General features: G+C 37.1%; 1 protein-coding gene across 1 annotated transcript in view; it reads left to right on the forward strand.

Annotated features, from left to right (window-relative positions):
- LOC107600127 (uncharacterized) overlaps positions 1-19,276 on the forward strand; it is a 30,481-nt gene extending 11,205 nt beyond the window's left edge. Inside the window, exons 2-8 of the mRNA XM_016291917.1 lie at positions 1,153-1,160; positions 7,756-8,621; positions 11,526-11,577; positions 12,071-12,206; positions 13,349-13,500; positions 16,717-16,956; positions 17,786-19,276. Of these exons, the coding sequence (XP_016147403.1) occupies positions 7,894-8,621; positions 11,526-11,577; positions 12,071-12,206; positions 13,349-13,500; positions 16,717-16,956; positions 17,786-18,349 (1,872 nt within the window). The 5' untranslated portion in view covers positions 1,153-1,160; positions 7,756-7,893 and the 3' untranslated portion in view covers positions 18,350-19,276. The remainder of the gene's footprint in view (positions 1-1,152; positions 1,161-7,755; positions 8,622-11,525; positions 11,578-12,070; positions 12,207-13,348; positions 13,501-16,716; positions 16,957-17,785) is intronic.
- The last annotated feature ends 11 nt before the right edge of the window (positions 19,277-19,287 follow it).

Consider the following 19,287-nt stretch of genomic DNA (forward strand, 5'->3'; position numbering starts at 1 on the left):
CGTTCATCTTCGGAACACAAATTAAGATATTTTTGATGGAATCTGAGAGCTGTCTGACCCTGCATAGACCGCACAACGGAAATGTTCCCAAGTCCAGAAACGTAGCAAGGAGATCTATAAAATAATCCATGTGACATCAGTGGTTCAACTGTAATTTTACGAAGCTACGAGAATAATTTTTGTGAGCAAAAGAAAAAAAACAACAACTTTATTCAACAATTCGTCTCCTCCGCATCACCCTGTAGTGTCATTTTGGAGAATATCTGCTGGATGTAAACAGTGCTGTTCTGTGTCAGCTGTGTCATAAAGTCGTTTTTTTATTTTTTTTTTTGCGCACAAAAAGTATTCTCGTAGCTTTGTATAATTGTGGTTGAACCCCCGATGTCACATGGATTATTTTATAGATCTCCTTGCTATGTTTTTGGACTTGAGAACATTTCAGTTGTATTGCTGTCTATGCAGGGTCAGACAGCTCTCAGATTCCATCAAAAATATCTTAATTTGTGTTCCGAAGATGAACGAAGGTCTTGCGTGTTTTGGAACGACATGAGGGTGAGTATTTAATGACAGAATTTTCATTTTTGGGTGAACTATCCATTTAACCCTTGTGTTATGTTCGAATTTTGGGTAAAATGTTTACGTGGATGGTAACTGGATTCAGTACAATTCACAAAAAATCACACTATTGGAAAAAAAAAAAACCTGTAAACATTAATGCTTCTCACACATTACAACAAAAATAAACATCAGAACATATGTTTTTAAAATTTGGCAACTATTTTTTTCCCCAAAAATATAAATATTATAAATGGTGTTGTAACCAATAATTTTATTTTTGTTTTTGCTTGTTTCCATTTGTGAAGCTCAAGCAGTTGAGCATGGCAATCTAGCAATGCCAAGATTCCCAGCAATAATTTTTTTTTTGTGGCATCAAAGTGACCCACGATTTTCATAAACGTAATAAACATTTTGAATGCACACATGCACATTTCAAAACTTTAAAGACTTGTTCATGACCCTAAATGAGAAATTTTCACTTTTCCTAGATTCCAGTATTTCATGACAACTCAAGTTTGGTTTGCGGGTTAAATTGACATAATACAAATTTGACATAATAAAAAAAAATTTCTTTCTCTAAAAGATATAAATAAGACCAAAAAGTAAACCGGTGTATGAAAAAAGTAACTTGGTCAGTTGTGATATTTTATGTTGACTTTAAAAAAAGCATGGATTTTTTATGATGCTCACTGACTAGTAAATGACTTTGAATGGTCTGTCATTTATGTATGAAAGTGTGCATTGTGTGAGTGATTGGCAGAAAAGGAAGGGGATCTTCAGCTCTCTTTTGATGTAGCACAACTGGGGCGCGATAACCAGCAGGACCTTATGTAAATGTATCCTACTTATTACCCTAGTTTCATTAAAATGCTATCTAACCAAACAGCGAAGCTTTCCAATGTCCCCTGTGGGAGAAAAGACAACTTTACTAATTACGCCATGCCAGTGCGGGACGATGATGTAACAGAGCTGGGATGTTTGGCATTATAAGAATGTCCCAATTCCTATTCCACACTGTGGTACTTTGGACGCCATTCATGTGAAGTCTACCATGCATGGTACACTGCCCTAACCAGCAGATAGTCCAGTATTATGGTGGAGCCACGGTAATGACCCAGTTCCTTTTTTTTTTCAGATAGAGAGGGAGGTACTTACAAAAATCTTGCAAATCACTGCTAAAGTTTTCTTTTTTTGCTGTCTTTTGGAATTAGACCAAATCATGTTGGACTTGTTGAACCAAATGGTTTTCTGAGGGCAGATGGGTGGTTTGGTTGAATCACAAACCTCTTCAGCACACTTCAGTGAAACATTAACCTTAATCATTTGCATTTCCCCTATTTTTGCTTGGAATAACCCTACATGCTTGTCTTGAACCTTTTTTCACCTCTTGTTCCAGTTTAGTTTGTTCTCTGTCTCTCATAATCATGTGCATTGCTCAACTTTTGTGCTAACCTGAAATCAGCCTGCTTTACATCCCAGCAGTGAGTGGCATTTGACCGGCTCAAATGTCAGGCATGCAATTATTCAATGTGATCTCATGATAATTCGTATGTATTTTACGTAAAATGTGGTTCTATAAAACTTACATTTACTTACGTTTTTACAGGCACTAAAACGTACAATACTGATGTATTTTCAGCCTCTAAACGTACAAATACTTACGTATTTTCAGCAGTTAAACGTACAAAACTGACGTATTGACAACACATAAAAATGAATCCTTATGAATATTGAAATCGCGGCATTAATTTTTAGTTGTCATATGAATTACCTTGTTTTCAATTGCATTATTAAATTGTTTACTCGTTTACTTATGAAATTATAACATTTCGTTTTGTTGTGATTTCTGCTGCCAGCTCGTTTCCAAGAATATGCCTACATAATGTTAAACACGACTTCACTTTAAACCTTAAAATAAATAACATTTCTGCAATCGTTTAACCTTTACTTGTCATATAATGTTTACTTTTATTGCCATGGGCCATAAAAGGAGTTTTCTCCGACATGCTGTGACTGACAATAGAACTATAAAATACACCAAAAACGCATTATAATTGCGAATTGAAACAATTTTATTAGTGCGCTGTAATCCAAATCTTCCGAATCCATACGACTGCGAGGAACAGACCCAAATCCAAGCCTTTTTTTGGCGATCTGCTTCTCCATACCGAGCAGCGAGTCTAGTGACCGACCGTAAGCAGCAAAACCCGCGCTGACTGACGCGCTCTTTACAAATTCAAATGTTGCCGCTTCAAGCGACAGGTTTTACGGCAGGATAATCGAACGCTCATTGGCTCTCGCCTGCATTCCTCACAGATTGCGACATGCCGTGTTTCTGGTGAGGTGTGTTTGAATGATGCGCGCGCGCGCCTTCACGAGTTCACGGAGTGGATCGGGAAAATTATCTGGATAATATTTTCAGCGATTAACAACATAATTCTGCTCTGGATCACACAAACCTACTGTATTCCGCCAGAGAGGACTGCGGGTGCAACGCATCGTCATTTGGATTACTTTTAGTACTGCTTTTGACATTTTTGCAATAAATAAATGATTGTAATTGCATTTATCTGTCTGTCATGTTTTTCTTATACTGTACAGAAATGTTTAGGCTTATAGGTAGGAGTGGAATTAGCGACTATAAATATATTTTAATGCTATATTGTTACTAAAATTTTTATTTTCCTGCATATTTCGGTCATTTGCGTTTTATATTCTTTATATATCGCTATAAAATGGGTAGGTTAAGGGGTCTAAAAGTCTAAATCGCGTATTAATAAAATGATAAAAATGCCAATTCGCTATAAAATAGGTAGATTTAGGTTTGGGGGCAGGTTAAGGGGTCTAAAAATCTAAATTGCTTATTGATAAAATGATACAAATGCATTGATACGAATATCTAAATGATATAAAAGATATGTAAATATTTTTACGTTTTTTAGCTAAAAATACGTAGCGATTTGTACGTTTTAAACGTTGAAATACGTCTAAATTGTATGTTTTAGCATGAATAAAAACGTACAAAAGTGTACGTTTTGTGCTTGTAAATGTTACGTATTAATACCTACGTATAAACATGAGACCAGGCTGAATTATTAGTGTAGTAGCACATGAACCTGAGGTAAACTGGACAACATGATGCTTTGACCAACAGATCTGTTAGCTGAGTTTGATAAATGGCCTGAATGGAGAGAAACACCGGGTGAGAATCAAGCGTAGAATTGTGCGCAGAAGAAACAAGGTGCTATGAAGCTGAAAGTTACTTTGACCTGGTCAAGCTGAGATTATTTACTGTGGCCTTGTCCATTTCAAGATGACTTTTGCACTGATTTCACTTTGTCCTCCAACAAGACATGTTTTTTTAACTGGGTTGTGGTACAAATACATAGCTGACTGAATATGTGGCATCTTTGATTTTGTTTATATTTTTCCAAAGAAAGACAAGCAAATAATGATGAAGGGCAAAATATTATAATAATATGATAACATACTGTATATATGTCTTGGATGAACATTATTCTTTAAATACAATAAGCATTGTCTCTATGCAAAGTGACCCACATTTGGTTTTCAACCATTGAAAATGGGTAGAATTCAACAATTTGGACATGGCGCTGCATTGAGATTCCCATATCTCTGGGACAGAAACATATAGGGCCTTAAAATGAACACACCAAATAAAAAGTTTATTAAGAACCATAATTATAAAATCATATTGAGGAAACTTAAATACTTCATGAGTTACAGGGACATAAACTTTGGAAAAATAATATTTATGGCACTCCGGTATGCTCTGCAATTGTTTTGATGGAAGGAAAGAAGATGCATTTCTAGTTTCAACATTATTTGTTTTTCTGTCATTCCTCGTAAAAAAAAACACTGTATGCAAAGTGACCAATGTTTGGTTTTTGACCACTGAAAATCTGAACAATTTTAACAGTTTACTCATGGGGCCACACTGAAATCCCAAATCTCTGGAAATGAAACGCATAGGGCCTTAAAATGAAGATACCAAAAGAAAAGTTTAACAACCAAAATCTAAAAGGAAACTGATATCTGTAATACTTCTATGTAATACCTCTTGAGTTACAGCCATGCAAACTTAGTTTTTTTTTTTTTTTCTCAGAGTGTTTTTCCCATTTTTGAACTGTCACTATTGGCATGTAATGCAACAAAATTTTCTAAATATTAAATGTGGAAAAATGAATCCATCAGGAACCGATTAGACTGTGAAAAGTGAATGTTACATTTCAGAATCAAGTCAGATATGAAAGTTTGCAATCAATTGATGTGAGGATGAAATTAATAAGATTTGATGTTTATTTGAGCCTCAAATTTCTGGATGCTGAAGGTCAAAATCACCCTCAATAAGTAATTATTTCCAATTATCTTTAAATCTATCTTTAATTGTTGTCATTACAATTAGGGATGTCAACGATTAATTGATGATCGATTAATTGTCGACAAGAGATGCAATCAATTAAAGCTATCGATGGTCGATTAAGCTATTTAATTTTGGGCTGTGTGCGGCTCATGTGCAAAACACGTGCGAGCGGCTGTGAGTGACGGTGACGGTATATAAATGCATCATCATTCATTCATTCATAATGTACAAATGAAGCTTTTAATGTGATTTAAACTTTAAAAGTACATTAAAATAGAAACAACACAAAGTTCTTCAACATTAAAAGCAATTGAAATGTAGTAACTAAGTCAGTTGAAAACATTGCAATTGTGTTTTAAAATACAACAACGAGCACCACGAAACCATTTAAAGAGGCGCGTTCAGCGGTCTCCGTGATGGGACAGGAAACAGTCAACAAAGTAAAATGATCTCAAACGTTTTATCAAATGATCATAATCACATCTATTCATTTTACAATCCTGCTACTAGCATTTTATTCAGACTAAAACCCCTTTAATTCGGGTGAGAAAGCAGGGGTTTTTTTCTTTCTTTTTTTTTTGAGTGGCTTTTGCACATTCTATCATGCCGGTGCAATGGACGCATTTTGCAGCATTAAGGTTTATGATTAATCGATTAATTGATTGTTAATTTAAACTGCGATCGATCATGGAAATGATCGAAAATTTACATCCCTAGTTACAATTATTACATTCTTTATTATATTAACCAACATTAAAATGCTGCATTAAGGCAAGATTAAAAACAAAAAACAGTTGCCTAAAAAAATGCGTAATTAGGTGATATTTGGCTATTGGCTAACATTATATATTTTCCATCCCTGGTTATGTCAGTTGAATGGGAAAGTCGTTTCAAAGGCAATGCATGTTTTAACATTTTGATGAAGATTATGGAGAGAAACCTTTCTTGTTTACTAATAAATCATGACAATAAGACTAGGAATGTATCTTTAGAAAGTAAACTGAATCGTTTTGTATTTCATCTTGACTTTAATTTCACTTTTTGTCCTGCATAATGCCGTAGCTTGAGGCTAGGCTTGTTACCTGTCTGGCGCTGTTGAGGTCTTGCAGTTCTTTTATTCCCTCCCACAGTCCAGAACCAGTGCCAACAGGAAGCCCAATAAACAAACAGGCCCCTGCCAAGGTCTGGTTTGGAGTGGTCTAGCCCCGATTTCCATCTGCCTCCAATTATACCGAGGTCCCCTCATCCTGCACACCTGTGAGATATTACGAACAGCATGTCTGAAGGAATACCTCCCTGGGGTTAGCAAAGCAGCCAGCATATCCAGCTTTGATACCCGATGAAGGAGGAAGGGTTGAATAGTTCAGTTTGGGAGAGGCAGACCGAAGCTAATTTTCTGAACAGAACATTTAGTTTTGTTGCTCGGTGGGCTTCTTTCACAGCTGTCTGTTGTTATTGCTCTGAAACGATCAAATTAGGGCAATGCTTTATGTAGTTTTCTAGCATCGAATGACTTACCGTCAGACCAGCTATGACTGCCAAAATTGTTTACCTATGTTTAATGTTACATCGAATGAACCGGAGCAGAGCCAAAGACTTTCCCGTTGGTTTGTTGAACTCGTTCCATCCTCTTGAATTTTTTTATGCTAGAACTACCGCAGCCTGTTAAGATGTTTTAGGACCATAACCCCTGGAGCGCAGGTTCTGGGAAGAATTATCTTGAACATACTGCTGATTCTCCACTGCTATTAGATGTATTATAATTTTCTTTCAACATGTTTATCTGAATCTACATTCAAGTAGTGCAGAAATGTCCATTGTTTGTAATCTTTGTCTTTTCATGTTTGACCTCCACATGAAAGTGTTGCAGATAGTGTCACGGAAGGTGATTTTACTATTTAATGTGCACAGAAATTCTAATTTGTACAATATGATTATCATTTTCTAAGTGTTATATTATTTCATTGCATTGTACAGCTTTAAACCAAGGCCCCCCGCTTTCTACAATAATATTTAAAGGACCCCTAGCCCATTTTGTTTTCAAAATTATTTTAATCTCTGAGTGTTTCTGCTTTCTGTAAATTAAAAAAAATTACAATAATTATATTACATTTCATGATTCCATAAGTTTTAGGAGCTGAATGTTCTTCAGGGCTCCCACACTTTTAAAAAATTGATTTACATGACTCTTCCAGTTGTTTGTCATTTACTGAGATTAAGGATTGAAAAAAAAAATCAAACTTAATTTTACCCAATAAAATGTTTTACACATTGGCATAACTATCATAATAAAAATGCCTATAGTGTTTTAACAGTTTATTAATTTCAGTTTATAGGTCTAGTAATCACGCTTTTCCCGGTTTAGGTTATGTCCATGTTTTCCAAGACTTAAATGTTCTAACAAACCGTTGTTGAGGGGGTACATGTAAAATTTTTGATTTTTAGTTATTCAGATCATTTAAAAGCTTCTTTTGTCTTATTTATATCATTTTTAAGTAATCTTAAGGCCCACTTGAATGACAGCTGAGGCGCCCCAGTGTTCTTGATAAGCACAAGATCTTATTATCTGTTGAAACAGGACATTTTGTAAACATCAAGAACTTGTCCTAAATTTGATGTATGCATAATGTAGATTTGATTGGATCTTTTACTTTTGGATAGCTGTAAAATATTCTGTCATGGGAATAAAAAATATCACCTTTAACATGTAAGCAAAACCATTAACTAGGTCTCATGGTCTTGTTTGTAATCATAATTAAGTTTGGTTCCAGGTGGAACTGCATGATGGTTTTTTTTTTCCTCTCTGTCTTTAGGTTTACTTTGATTGTGGCGCCAAGGTGGATGTTGTGGATGTGCAGGGCCTCATTCTGTCACCTGGCTTCCCGTATAACTATTCATCTGGAACTCACTGTGTTTGGCAGTTCTTTGTACCTGTTGGTCATCAGCTAGTCATGGAGATGTTTGATTTTGATGTCTTTGAGAGTCACAACAGTCCTGCAAGATATACCACCACATCTGCTGCCATTGTGGATGAGGAACTGAAAGATGGTGGCTCGCTTGTATCAAAAAGCCTCGGGAGTCCAAAGGAACCCCAGTCCACACACAGAGAGGATGTCAAGCAAGTGGTGATCCAAGAGCAGTCCACCAAAATGGAGATGACCAAAGTTTCCAATTCTGCCAAAATGCTTTCTGATTCCCCCTCAGCTCCACAAGCATCTCTTCCAGTTGAAAACAGAAATTCTATTTCATCTCAGGCATCAAGAGCAGCCAGTGACTTTATCTCTACAAGCCCACATACAGCCACAGAAACAGATGACGCTTTGAGCACTGAGACCCAGCCACCTTTGTTTGATGCCTGTCCCCATGATGTCCTCTACATATCTGATCTCATGACATTCTCCTCCCGATTCTGTGGTTCTAGACGCCCTTCTAGCAGCCAGTTGGTGTTTGGGTCTGATGATGACATGGTGGAGGTCATTATGGAGTTGATTACCACTACTCACTGGGGCCGTGGTTTCGCTCTCCTCTTCCATTATCAGAATCAAACACAGGCAGCCACAAGAGAACAGCAGAGATCGCTAGTGACCTCGGACAGCAGAACTGGTGCACTGCTCGGTGCTATAAGTGGAACAATTGTGTTTGCTGTGGCCCTTGCTGGCATCCTCTGTGTGATTTTCAGGTAAGGATGTGGAGAGATTTACTTGCAGTTGATCTGCCATGCAAACATATCTGTCATTCAGTTGCTGGGTGAACCAGTGATGGACATATTTATATATAATGTCTACATTAATTTATTTATATGCATGTATGTATGTAGGTAGGTAGGTACACATACACATACACATGCTGCTGCTGTTGTTTTTGAAGTCAGTATGTTTAAAGATATTAATACTTCAGTAGGAAATTCATTCAATTGATCAAAAGTGACATTAAAGGCGTTTTATAATGTTACAAAAGATTTCTGTTTCAAATAAATGCTGTTCTTTTGAACTTTCTATTTATCCTGAAAAATGTATCACAGTTTCCACAAAAGTATTAAGTAACACTATTGTTTTCAATCAGCATATTAGTATGATTTCTGAAGGATCATGTGACATTAAAGACTGGATTAATGCCTGATGAAAATTCAGCTTTGCCTTCACTGGAATAAATTACATCTTACAATGTAATAAAATAGAAAATAGTTATTTTAAATTGTAATAATATTTCACAATATTGCTGTTTTCACTGTATTTTTGATCAAGTAAAAGCAGCCTTGTTTGCGTTTAAGAGATTTCCTTCAAAAACAATTAAATTATGAATAATTATGTGACATTTATAATATAAATGTCATCGTGACATTTAATTCTTCATATTCAGCATTTCATAACTTCACTCTACGTCCATAACTAGCTGTCAGTATCACAGTTATTCTCTCATTCATTCACTTTAGAATTAGTCAGATGTGGCATACACAGTACCATGTCCTTAACAACCTAATTCAGATGAGTTTGTGTTGACACAGCTGGAGGTATTTTTCACCATTGTTGGCAGCTTAAATCGTCTTTCTTCTCCTTTTTCGAAAACACTTTGATGTTAAAACACTATTCATACCTGAGCATGTTCTTCTTGGTTCCGCACCTGGCATTAAACTAAATGCACAAAAGCAAGGTGCAGTCACACAATACAGAGAAAAGAAAGCGGAAGAAATGGAAGAAGCCGCGAGAAAGGGTAGAATAGAGAAAACAAGAGGCCATTGACCTTAAAGATGTTTCAATTTTTTGTTAACACACAAGCATGACATTTTAAAGAATCCATCATGTAAGATTTATTCTTGGTTGGTCCCAATGGGAATAACAGTGTGACTTTTGACACTCACAGAACTGATTTATGAAGCCCAGAGTTACTGCGCAGTTTGTCTGTGTGGAAGTAATCATTGCCAGTGCCTTTTATTGGCTCTGTTTACACCTGGTATTAACATACATCTTAGGTGATCCATTCACATTGAAGACAGATTTTAATAATGTGTGAACAGGGCCATTTCAGTTTTATTTTTTTCCCTGTTATGAACAGAATTTCTTTTGTTTATTTACTTAAATTGTTTTTGGCTTTTAACAATGCAATTTACAACGTATAAAATGAATGTATGCAAATAAATTGTCATTTTAAAGGGGTCATGATGCTATTTCAATTTTTCCTTTCTCTTTGGAGTGTTACAAATGGCATAAAGAAGATCTGTAAAGTTGCAAAGACTAAAGTCTCAAATACAAAGAGATATTCTTTATAAAAGTTGAGTCAAACACGCCTACCTAAAACGGCTCGTTCTAACACGCCCCCACATGTCTACGTCACGATGTGGGAAGATTTGCATAACGCCGCCCAAATGTTCACGCAAAGAAGGAAGGCGTAACTTTTATTCTCGCTGTAGTATTGTTGCCGCCGCCATGCCGTCTCACTGTGTTTCGTTGTGAAAGCGAAACTACTTTGTTTGGCTTTCCAAAAGAGGACGATATCCGCTTCGTCAACCTTGCGCGGTGAATGGCCGGATCGGCTTTCACCGTGGACGAAGCGGAGTCCAGCCCGGGGTCGTCAAATGTGGTTGCCGCAAGCCCGCCAGCTGCTCCTTCATCGAATCAGCCCGCCAGCCGTTCCTCACTCTAGGCCGCCGCCGCGTGTGACGCTGTTTCGAACTACTTTGTTTGGCCTTCCAAAAGAGGACATGACTAGAAATCAATGGTTAAGTTGTATTTACAACACTGTTCCAGTCAGAACACTTCAACCCAAATATTCAGATGTGTGCAGCACATTTTATGGAGGACTGTTTCCTGATCCTGGTAGAGTAGACTACAATTCCGGCTGTTATGACTCACAGACTGTAAGTAAGTTTTTTATATTTAAAGAATTTGCCACTGATGATTCAAACGCGAGTTTTGGGCGGTGTAGAGTTGCGTTTGTAGTTTGTCATTTCTCCGATCACAAATGCAGACATGGCTTTATGTTACGCTCCGGCCTGATGGGGCATCACAATATGGTAAGGGGCGTAACATTTCTGTCACATGCTTGACACGCGTTTCAGAAAGGCGGGGCATAGAGGAGAAACAATAATGTACAGTATGCGGAAAATAATGTGTTTTTTGGACCTTAAACCGCATAAACACATTTCATTACACCAAATACACAAAATAATGTTCTTTTTAGCAACATCATATGACCCCTTTAATATATGTTCCATTAATATATGTGTATTGTGATATTTTAATATGTTGAGAGACTAAGGGTGCATTTTCAAATGAAGTTTCCTTTACTCATGACATGACCTTAACTTTAGAGGTCATGCTATTACATTCAATTTTACAGCATGAATCAGGCAGATGAAATATCCAGTTCACCCTTCAACACACTCTTACAAAATTATACTGGTGTATGCGAAGCAAATCGGAAATGAGTTTGGTTCTTTGAATGTGTGTGACCAGATTTTATAGCAGATATTTCAATGTCGTTGAGCTAGGAGAAGTAAACAGTTATTTAATGGAACATTTGATGACCAGTAATAGTAATTAAAAGCAAACAAAAGGATGTTACCTGTGTTCTGTTGTTTTCCCAGGCCAAAACTATGCGCAAAAGGTGCCAATGCTTCCTCTTCCATCAGCTCAGAGGTAAACAGTCAACATAGACATATGTTCTTCTTTCAGATGGCACACTGAATTCAGAGAGGACCCCACCTTTATGAAAGTTGAGGAAGCATTTGTACTGCATCCAGGATCCAAAATGACTTTTTTCCCCCACATTTGGCAATGTTGAGTGAATTGATGAAATGTTCCATCCATAAATGATTCATACTGGACATGAAGCTAAAATAATTAACATGTATTTTGTATACAAAATATTATGTATAAATTATTTTATGCTTTATTTAAATTCTAAAAATTACTCCTTGCATATTAAATATTTAAATATGTGTGTATATAGATAAGCAGACTTGATCTCTCACACACAAAAATGTGAATGCACATAGTGATTTTGTCTCTTATTTTGGTGGTGAGAATTCACCTGTCGAAGCCAGTTTGTGCTGTCATTTGGTGCTTTGGCAAGCGATTATTTTGGACCCTGTCTGTTCATGTAGAAATAATGTGAGGTACTCTGTTGTAGGTTCCAGAAGGAGTGCTAAATTCAGCGGCAGATGTGAGTGAACTTCAGATGGTTTCTCCTAATCACTTGGAGCAGCAGTCGGGTACAGTGAACGACAACAACAACCATTCCCTCAACCGCAGTCTGTCCCATACAGGTGCTTAGTGTCTCTTTATCTGTCCCTCTGCCTTATTCTCTTTTCCCTTCCACATCACTCCCTCAATCCATGAGTCTACCTCTCTCTCGCTCTCCCTCCCCTTCTCTCTCCCCCAGATTTATTGTTTTCTTAATTGATGTTGTCAGATGAAGGGAACTTAGGGGTCACTTCGTTCCTTTTGGTAAAGCTGCAGAGTTAATTTGTGCCCTTTCTGAACCTATACATTGAGATTAATTAGTCTCTTCAAGGAACAGAAAATAGGCTAAATTACTGTAATTCAGGAACAGTATAATAAGACCACCAGAGCTCTATTAGTGTGTAGCTTGCTGAAAAATGAATTTCCTCCTGTATTCAAAGCACATGGAAGTAATTATAAAATGTTATATTTGATATAGTTTTTTGATCTTAAAGGAAGCATGTTTGAATGAAAACAATGTGTTTAAATAAATAACAACTCATTTAAAAACAGGCATGAGGCAATATAATGTTTTATATAATGTTTTAATAGTTTTTTAAAAATTGTTTTATATGTCTCTACTGAAACAACAGAAGGTGCATTTTGACCTTTTAATTTTTAATGCAACTTTATATGTGGTATAATAATAATAATAATGTGATTTTTTTTTTCATTGCAGTATCATTAGTAGTAATGATAAATACGTATTACTCCCAGTCCTAAATATGTGGATCCAGTCTTTAAACGTGTTTGTTGATGACTGATGTGACTTATGGTGGGAAAATATGATTTTGTGAAAGTTCAGCAGTAACCTTTTCAAATGAAATGTTTTTTTGTTTTTTTTAGGTTTAGCTATATACTGTATATTTCCCAAACACATCACTTTATCATAATGAGAAGTCAAGACCATAATGCAGTAAGGGGTACTTAAGAGGGACATTGGCTTTAGTTTATACTAAGCTGTAAATCTGAAATCCCCCATCATTTTAGCTTAGTCCAATCATACCAGCTAGAGAACTTTAATGGTTCCATTTAACCTTTAAACAAGCACCGAGGCACTGACCTGAGGTTTATTTGACACCATGGCAAATTATTAAGTTATTCAGCTTTGTATATGCATGTTAAACTGAAGTATTTAAAATTGTTTTATAAATATTCCATATGTTCGCTGTGTTGTGCTCTGAAGGGTCTTCAGTGAATGGAGTATGTGACGTGTCAGAGAAGGCCGCACTAGAGCAGTTCTCCAGTGGTTTGACTGAATTAGAATTAGGCACAGATGAGGTTTTTGTCATCGCTTCTGCACCCAACTCAGCCCAACTGCCTTTCTCTCCACATACTGTGAGTATCTGATTCTTCTGTACATTGCTACATCCAGAGATAGATGAGAAATTTTGATATGTTTTGTACACTGCCATTCAAAAGTTTGGGGTTGGCAAGATTTTTTTAAACTGTTATTGAAGTATTGTATGCTTTCTTATTTATTTTGGCTGAATTTATTTGTTTAAAGTACAGTAAAAACAATAATATTGTGAAATATTATAACAATTAAAAAAGTTTCCCAAAGTCATTACGCCAATCTTCGGTGTCACATGATCCTTCAGAAATCGAGTATGCTAATTTGGATCTTAAAAATAACATTTCTTAACAAGACAAAATCTAACTTTTGAATTGTATATATTTTTTCAGATTAAGCCACAAAATATTAAACCCAGTAGCTTTTATTTGAATAAAAAAATAATAATAACAAGCACATTTTTCAAGCAGAACATTTTGCTAATCTTTATATATTATTTATATAAATATGGTTTATTGATCTTAGTACTATAAGAGATACTCTGTTTACTTTTGCTTGGTAGTTTCAGGCGTTCTTCATGACACTGAATTGTTTTCAGCTTGAATAGCTGGTGCAGTGTAGTACGCTGATGGAGGCCAAACTTCATGGTGTGTGGTGATGTTCTGGATGAGGGGCAGAGAAGTAGCTCTTCACTAGAGGCTGCTGGGACGCAGAGACTCTGGCAGCCGATGGGCGAGCTGGCCCGCTAATAGCTCTGACTAATGAATGCTATCCGCCTGTAGCCAATTTCCCAGCTCCAGCTCTGTGTTTCTGCACAAGTGTGTGTGTGTGTGTGTGTGTGTGTGTGTGTGTGTGGGCCATGCTGCTTTGGCTCTGAAAGGTGACATGAAAAATTTGCCAAGCTGTGAGTTCATCCAAGGAGGTTTGAGAAGAATCAGAAACCTGCATCTCTGGTGTCTGGCTACAGCTGTTTTGTGCTGTAGATTCTTTATCCCTTTTTGTTTTTGCCTTCACCCACAACCAGACAATTTGGTATTGTTTTGGTTAAAAATACAAAACCATGCCAGAACAGCTCAAGATTAAATCCGGCATAATACTCGTCTAGACATGGGGAGCTGTTGGAGATCACGTGTGACGACTGTCAAACTCCTACTGATGAGAAAAGCCCTTCTGATACTTACCCACATGCTGCACGTCCAATTAACAGTTGACTGACACATTTGGAGGTCTTTGCCTGTCGCAGACCTCATTTAGATATCAGTCTCCTAAACTCCTAAAGCAACAGCTGGTCTCTCTGGATGTAGCTTCCCTGATCTCAGCAGGTTCATATACTACACTGAAAGCTTGAAATCCAAGCCAAATTCTCTCATTTATTAGTTTATTTACACTGATGAAAGTTTATTCATTATACAATTTAATTTCAAGCAACTTTGAGTCATTATTGGCCATTTATGATGCTCAAATTATTTTAATAAAAGATACATGGGATTAATAACAATTGCATTTATTTGATAAATACAGTAAAATCAGTCATATTATGAAATGTTATTACAACTTAAGTTTTCTATTTTATTAATTATGTTTTAGTAATTTATGTGTTGGCAAAGCTGAATTTTCAGCAGCTATTAACAGCATTTATTTGAAATAGATTTTTTTGTCTTTACTGTCATATTTCATCAATTTAAAGGGGTCATATGATGCGATTTCAATTTTTCCTTTCTCTTTGGAGTGTTACAAGCTCTTAAAGAGCATAAAGAAGATCTGTAAAGTTGCAAAGACTAAAGTCTCAAATCCAAAGATTTATTCTTTATAAAAGTTAAAGACGCCTACCTAAAACGGCTCGTTCTAACACGCCCCCACATGTCTACGTCACGATGTGGGAAGATTTGCATAATGCCGCCCAAATGTTCACGCAAAGGAAGAAGGCATAACATTTATTCTCGCTGTAGTATTGTTGCCGCCGCCGCCATGTCGTGAAGACGCTGTGTTTCGTTGTGAAAGCAAAACTACTTTGTTTGGCCTTCCAAAAGAGGACGATATCCGCTTCATCATGCCTGGAGCTGATCCGTGCTGGTTGCTGAGGAAATACATCAACTTCGCGCTGTGGATCGCCGGATCGGCTTTCACTGTGGACGAAGCGGAGTCCAGCCCGGGGTCGTCACGTGGTTGCCGCAAGCCCGCCCGCCGCGCCGTTCTCAAGCCCACCGGCCACAGCTCACTCAAGCCCACCTTGTGTGACGCTGTTTCGTTGTGAAAGCAAAACTACTTTGTTTGGCCTTCCAAAAGAGGACACGGCTAGAAACCAGTGGTTAAGTTGTATTTACAACACTGTTCCAGAACACTTAAACCTAAATATTCCAATGTGTCCAGCGCATTTTATGGAGGACTGTTTCCTGATCCTGGTAGAGTAGACTACAATGCCGGCTGTTCTGACTCACAAACTGTAAGTACGTTTTTTTATATTTAAAGAATTTGCCACTGACGATCCAAATGCGAGTTTTGGGCAGTGTAGAGTAGCGCTTGTTTGTCATTTCTCCGATCACAAATGCAGACATAGTTTTATGTTTACGCGGCGCGATGCAATGCAACGCGTAAAAAGACAGTATAAGTCATTATAATCAGTAATTATGTCCCCACTGGATGCAACAAATGCCTCGTTCATAATGGGTTTTAATGTTTTTGTCTCGTTGCTCCGGCCGGGACAAGGTATCACAATATGGCAAGGGGTGTAACATTTCCATCACACGCTTGAGGTATTCGGCCAATCACAACGCACTGGATAGCTGGCCAATCACAGCACACCTCGCTTTTCAGACCGATGAGCTTTGTAAAAATCAACGCATTTCAGAAAGGCGGGGCATAGAGAAACAATAATGTACAGTATGTGGAAAATAATGTTTTTTTTTTACCTTAAACCGCATAAACATTTCATTACACCAAATACACCAAATAATGTTCTTTTTAGCAACATCATATGACCCCTTTAATGCATCCATGCTAAAACATATAATATATTACAAATTAAGAATAAACATTATTTAATGTAGTAAAGTAAAACTACTGTTATACAAGTAAACAATAAAAATGCATAATATTTCCAAGTGAATCACTTGTAAATTTTTGCATTTAGTACACACTTTTATCCAGAGTGCCTTACAAGCAGTTATTCTAATGAATTAGTAGTTGCTGCCATATCAAGTATTCATTCCACCACAAGGGATTTTTTTTTTCTTCTTCTAAATTTGTTCAGTCTTTTATAGCAACAAGACCGTTTTCTGAGACATAGTGACACGGGACCCAGCCGCCCCTTTGACTGGCCGACTCCAGACCAAGCGCTGCCTTCTGTGACAAAGAGCAGCCATGCCGGATCGACAAACAGCGCACGACCACGAGCATGGAGCGTCCGAACCTTCCAGGATCTCCTTCCACCTCTTCCTCAACTCCATAAGAAATGGTGCAGCTGGAACTCAACCAGCCCATTCACAAAGCTGGTGGACCGTGTGAGTATTGATGCATAAGGCATTTTTATCAGATTTATCACACAAAATATGATTAAAAGTTCATTAGTGAGATATTTAAAGATATCAAGACTGACAACCTATCATTAGGACACATAAATGTGCTCCTAATGATGTCCATGGTTGTCTTCATCATAGCATTAATCATATATTTATTTTCTTTAGCACTCTAGCACAGGTGGTGGCAAATAAATAAAAAAATTGTTATTTCATACTGTGTATATGTATGTGTGTGTATATATATATATATACACACACACACACACACAGACTACCGGTCAAAAGTTTGGGATCAGTAAGACTTGTAATGTTTTTTAAAGAATTCTCTTATGCTCATAAGGGCTGCATTTATTCATTTATACCGGTCAAAAGTTTGATCCCAAACTTTTGACTGGTAGTGTATGTGTATGTGTATGTGTATGTGTATGTGTATGCGTATGTGTATGTGTATGTGTGTATATATATATATATATATATATATCCCCATGATATACTTGGGATACATATTAAACTGTAAACCATTTGTTTTTCAGGATTATTTGATGAATACTATTTATTTCAATTAGACATTTACAAAATATTTCTGTCATTTTTGATCGATTAAATGCATCTTTGTTCAAGAAAAGTATTAATTTGTAAAAGTAAATAATATATATATATATATATACACACACACACATATACTGTATGCATATTTATATATCTTTAAATTTGAACGTGTATAGCAACAAACTTGCATTAAACAATAAATGGAAGTCGTTCCTATTCCCAGTGTTTTTTTTTTGCTTTTAAACTGTCACTGTGCACTCAGGGACTCCCAATCACAGCTACAGACTCTGGAAGGGGAAAGGTCCTATCTGATGCTCCTCTTCATAGTCCTGCCAACAGCTGCCAGTCCGACTCCTTCATGAGTAACGCCTCGTATCCCCTGACTCAACCCGCCCAGTGCCAGCGACGCCTCAACTCCACCAGCAACCTCCGACGCGCACGTTTCAACACTCCATGCTTTGGCCTGCTCTCTGGCACATCCGAGTTCTCCAAACCACAAGCGAATAGAATTACAACCTCAAACGCGTTCTCCGACACCAGCGGTGCCCCATCTAGCCAGCTGCAGGTCAAAGGTCCAATATCAGGCATCGAGGATGACCACGTCACGGTACCAGTGTTTGCAATCTCAGAAGAGGAAGACCGACAGCCTCTTGTGTCAGCAGAACATCCCGAGAAGCCTTTGAGGATGAATGGACAGATGTTTGAAGGCACAAAGATGCCACTGCTATCGAAAAGCCAAGTTCCCAGCATCCAACCAATCTCTTTAGCGAGGGGAGGCCGTGGTGGAGCACTGGAGACGCAGGATCCTTCAGCTCTCTCTTGTTAACAGTGACTCCAGAAATAAAGTCTGCCAGTGCCATGAAGTTTGAGTATGATGCTCATGTGACCAATTAAGCCAATACATGATCTCAACAGGATTGAAAACTCACAGCTTATGAGCTGCTCCTGATGTCTTCATATGGTGTGAAGCACATGCAATATGCTGTGGAGTTTCAAAAGGGTTTGTTATGAATATTGGCATGAGGGAAAAATGTAAGCACTTATTGTTCTTCCTGTTATTGTATCTGCACAGTTAATTTGCTAAAACCATCTAACAGTATATTTTATAACCTGCAAATGTATGTATATGATAAACCAAGATCACTTAATGTTTCTACTCGCTACAGGGAGTTTGAGTTTGTAGACTGGGTGCATTATTACTTTCATTATGAAATTCCATGTATCTGCTCTATGAACAATACGGCTTGTTCTAATCCCTTTGCAACACGTAGAAGACCAATTAGCTGGTCTGGTAGAAAGCTGCTTGGCATCTCTCGACTTCCACACATTTTGTTTCTTGTAATCACTAAGGGTCCAATACACATATTGTACTGTTATGTATGAATGGAAATGGCATATATATATATATATATATATTCTTATTTCTCAAGGGACATAACCACTGAAAATTTTGTTTCTACTTTCTTCTACAATCAAGTTACTGTTTTTTCACCTGTATCACTTACTATGTGCCTTGTGGCAATCATCTACGCTGCTAAATATGCACTGATGCAATACCTGAAATTGTGTATACGGTCATATTTTTATAACGAATTCAAGTTCATATGCTGCAACTGTTTTCATTATAATGGTGAGTTTTCCTGAATGCAGTAATGTCAACTGTACTGACTGATGGATTATAAAGGGAACTGATCACTGTACATTTAAAATGCAGTAACTAACATTTAATGCAAATAAAACCTTGTATAGTGATGTTGTGTGGAG

The sequence above is a fragment of the Sinocyclocheilus grahami genome, unplaced genomic scaffold (genome assembly GCF_001515645.1).
Source record: "Sinocyclocheilus grahami isolate Dianchi unplaced genomic scaffold, SAMN03320097.WGS_v1.1 scaffold278.1, whole genome shotgun sequence".
In the NCBI taxonomy this organism is placed as follows: domain Eukaryota; kingdom Metazoa; phylum Chordata; class Actinopteri; order Cypriniformes; family Cyprinidae; genus Sinocyclocheilus; species Sinocyclocheilus grahami.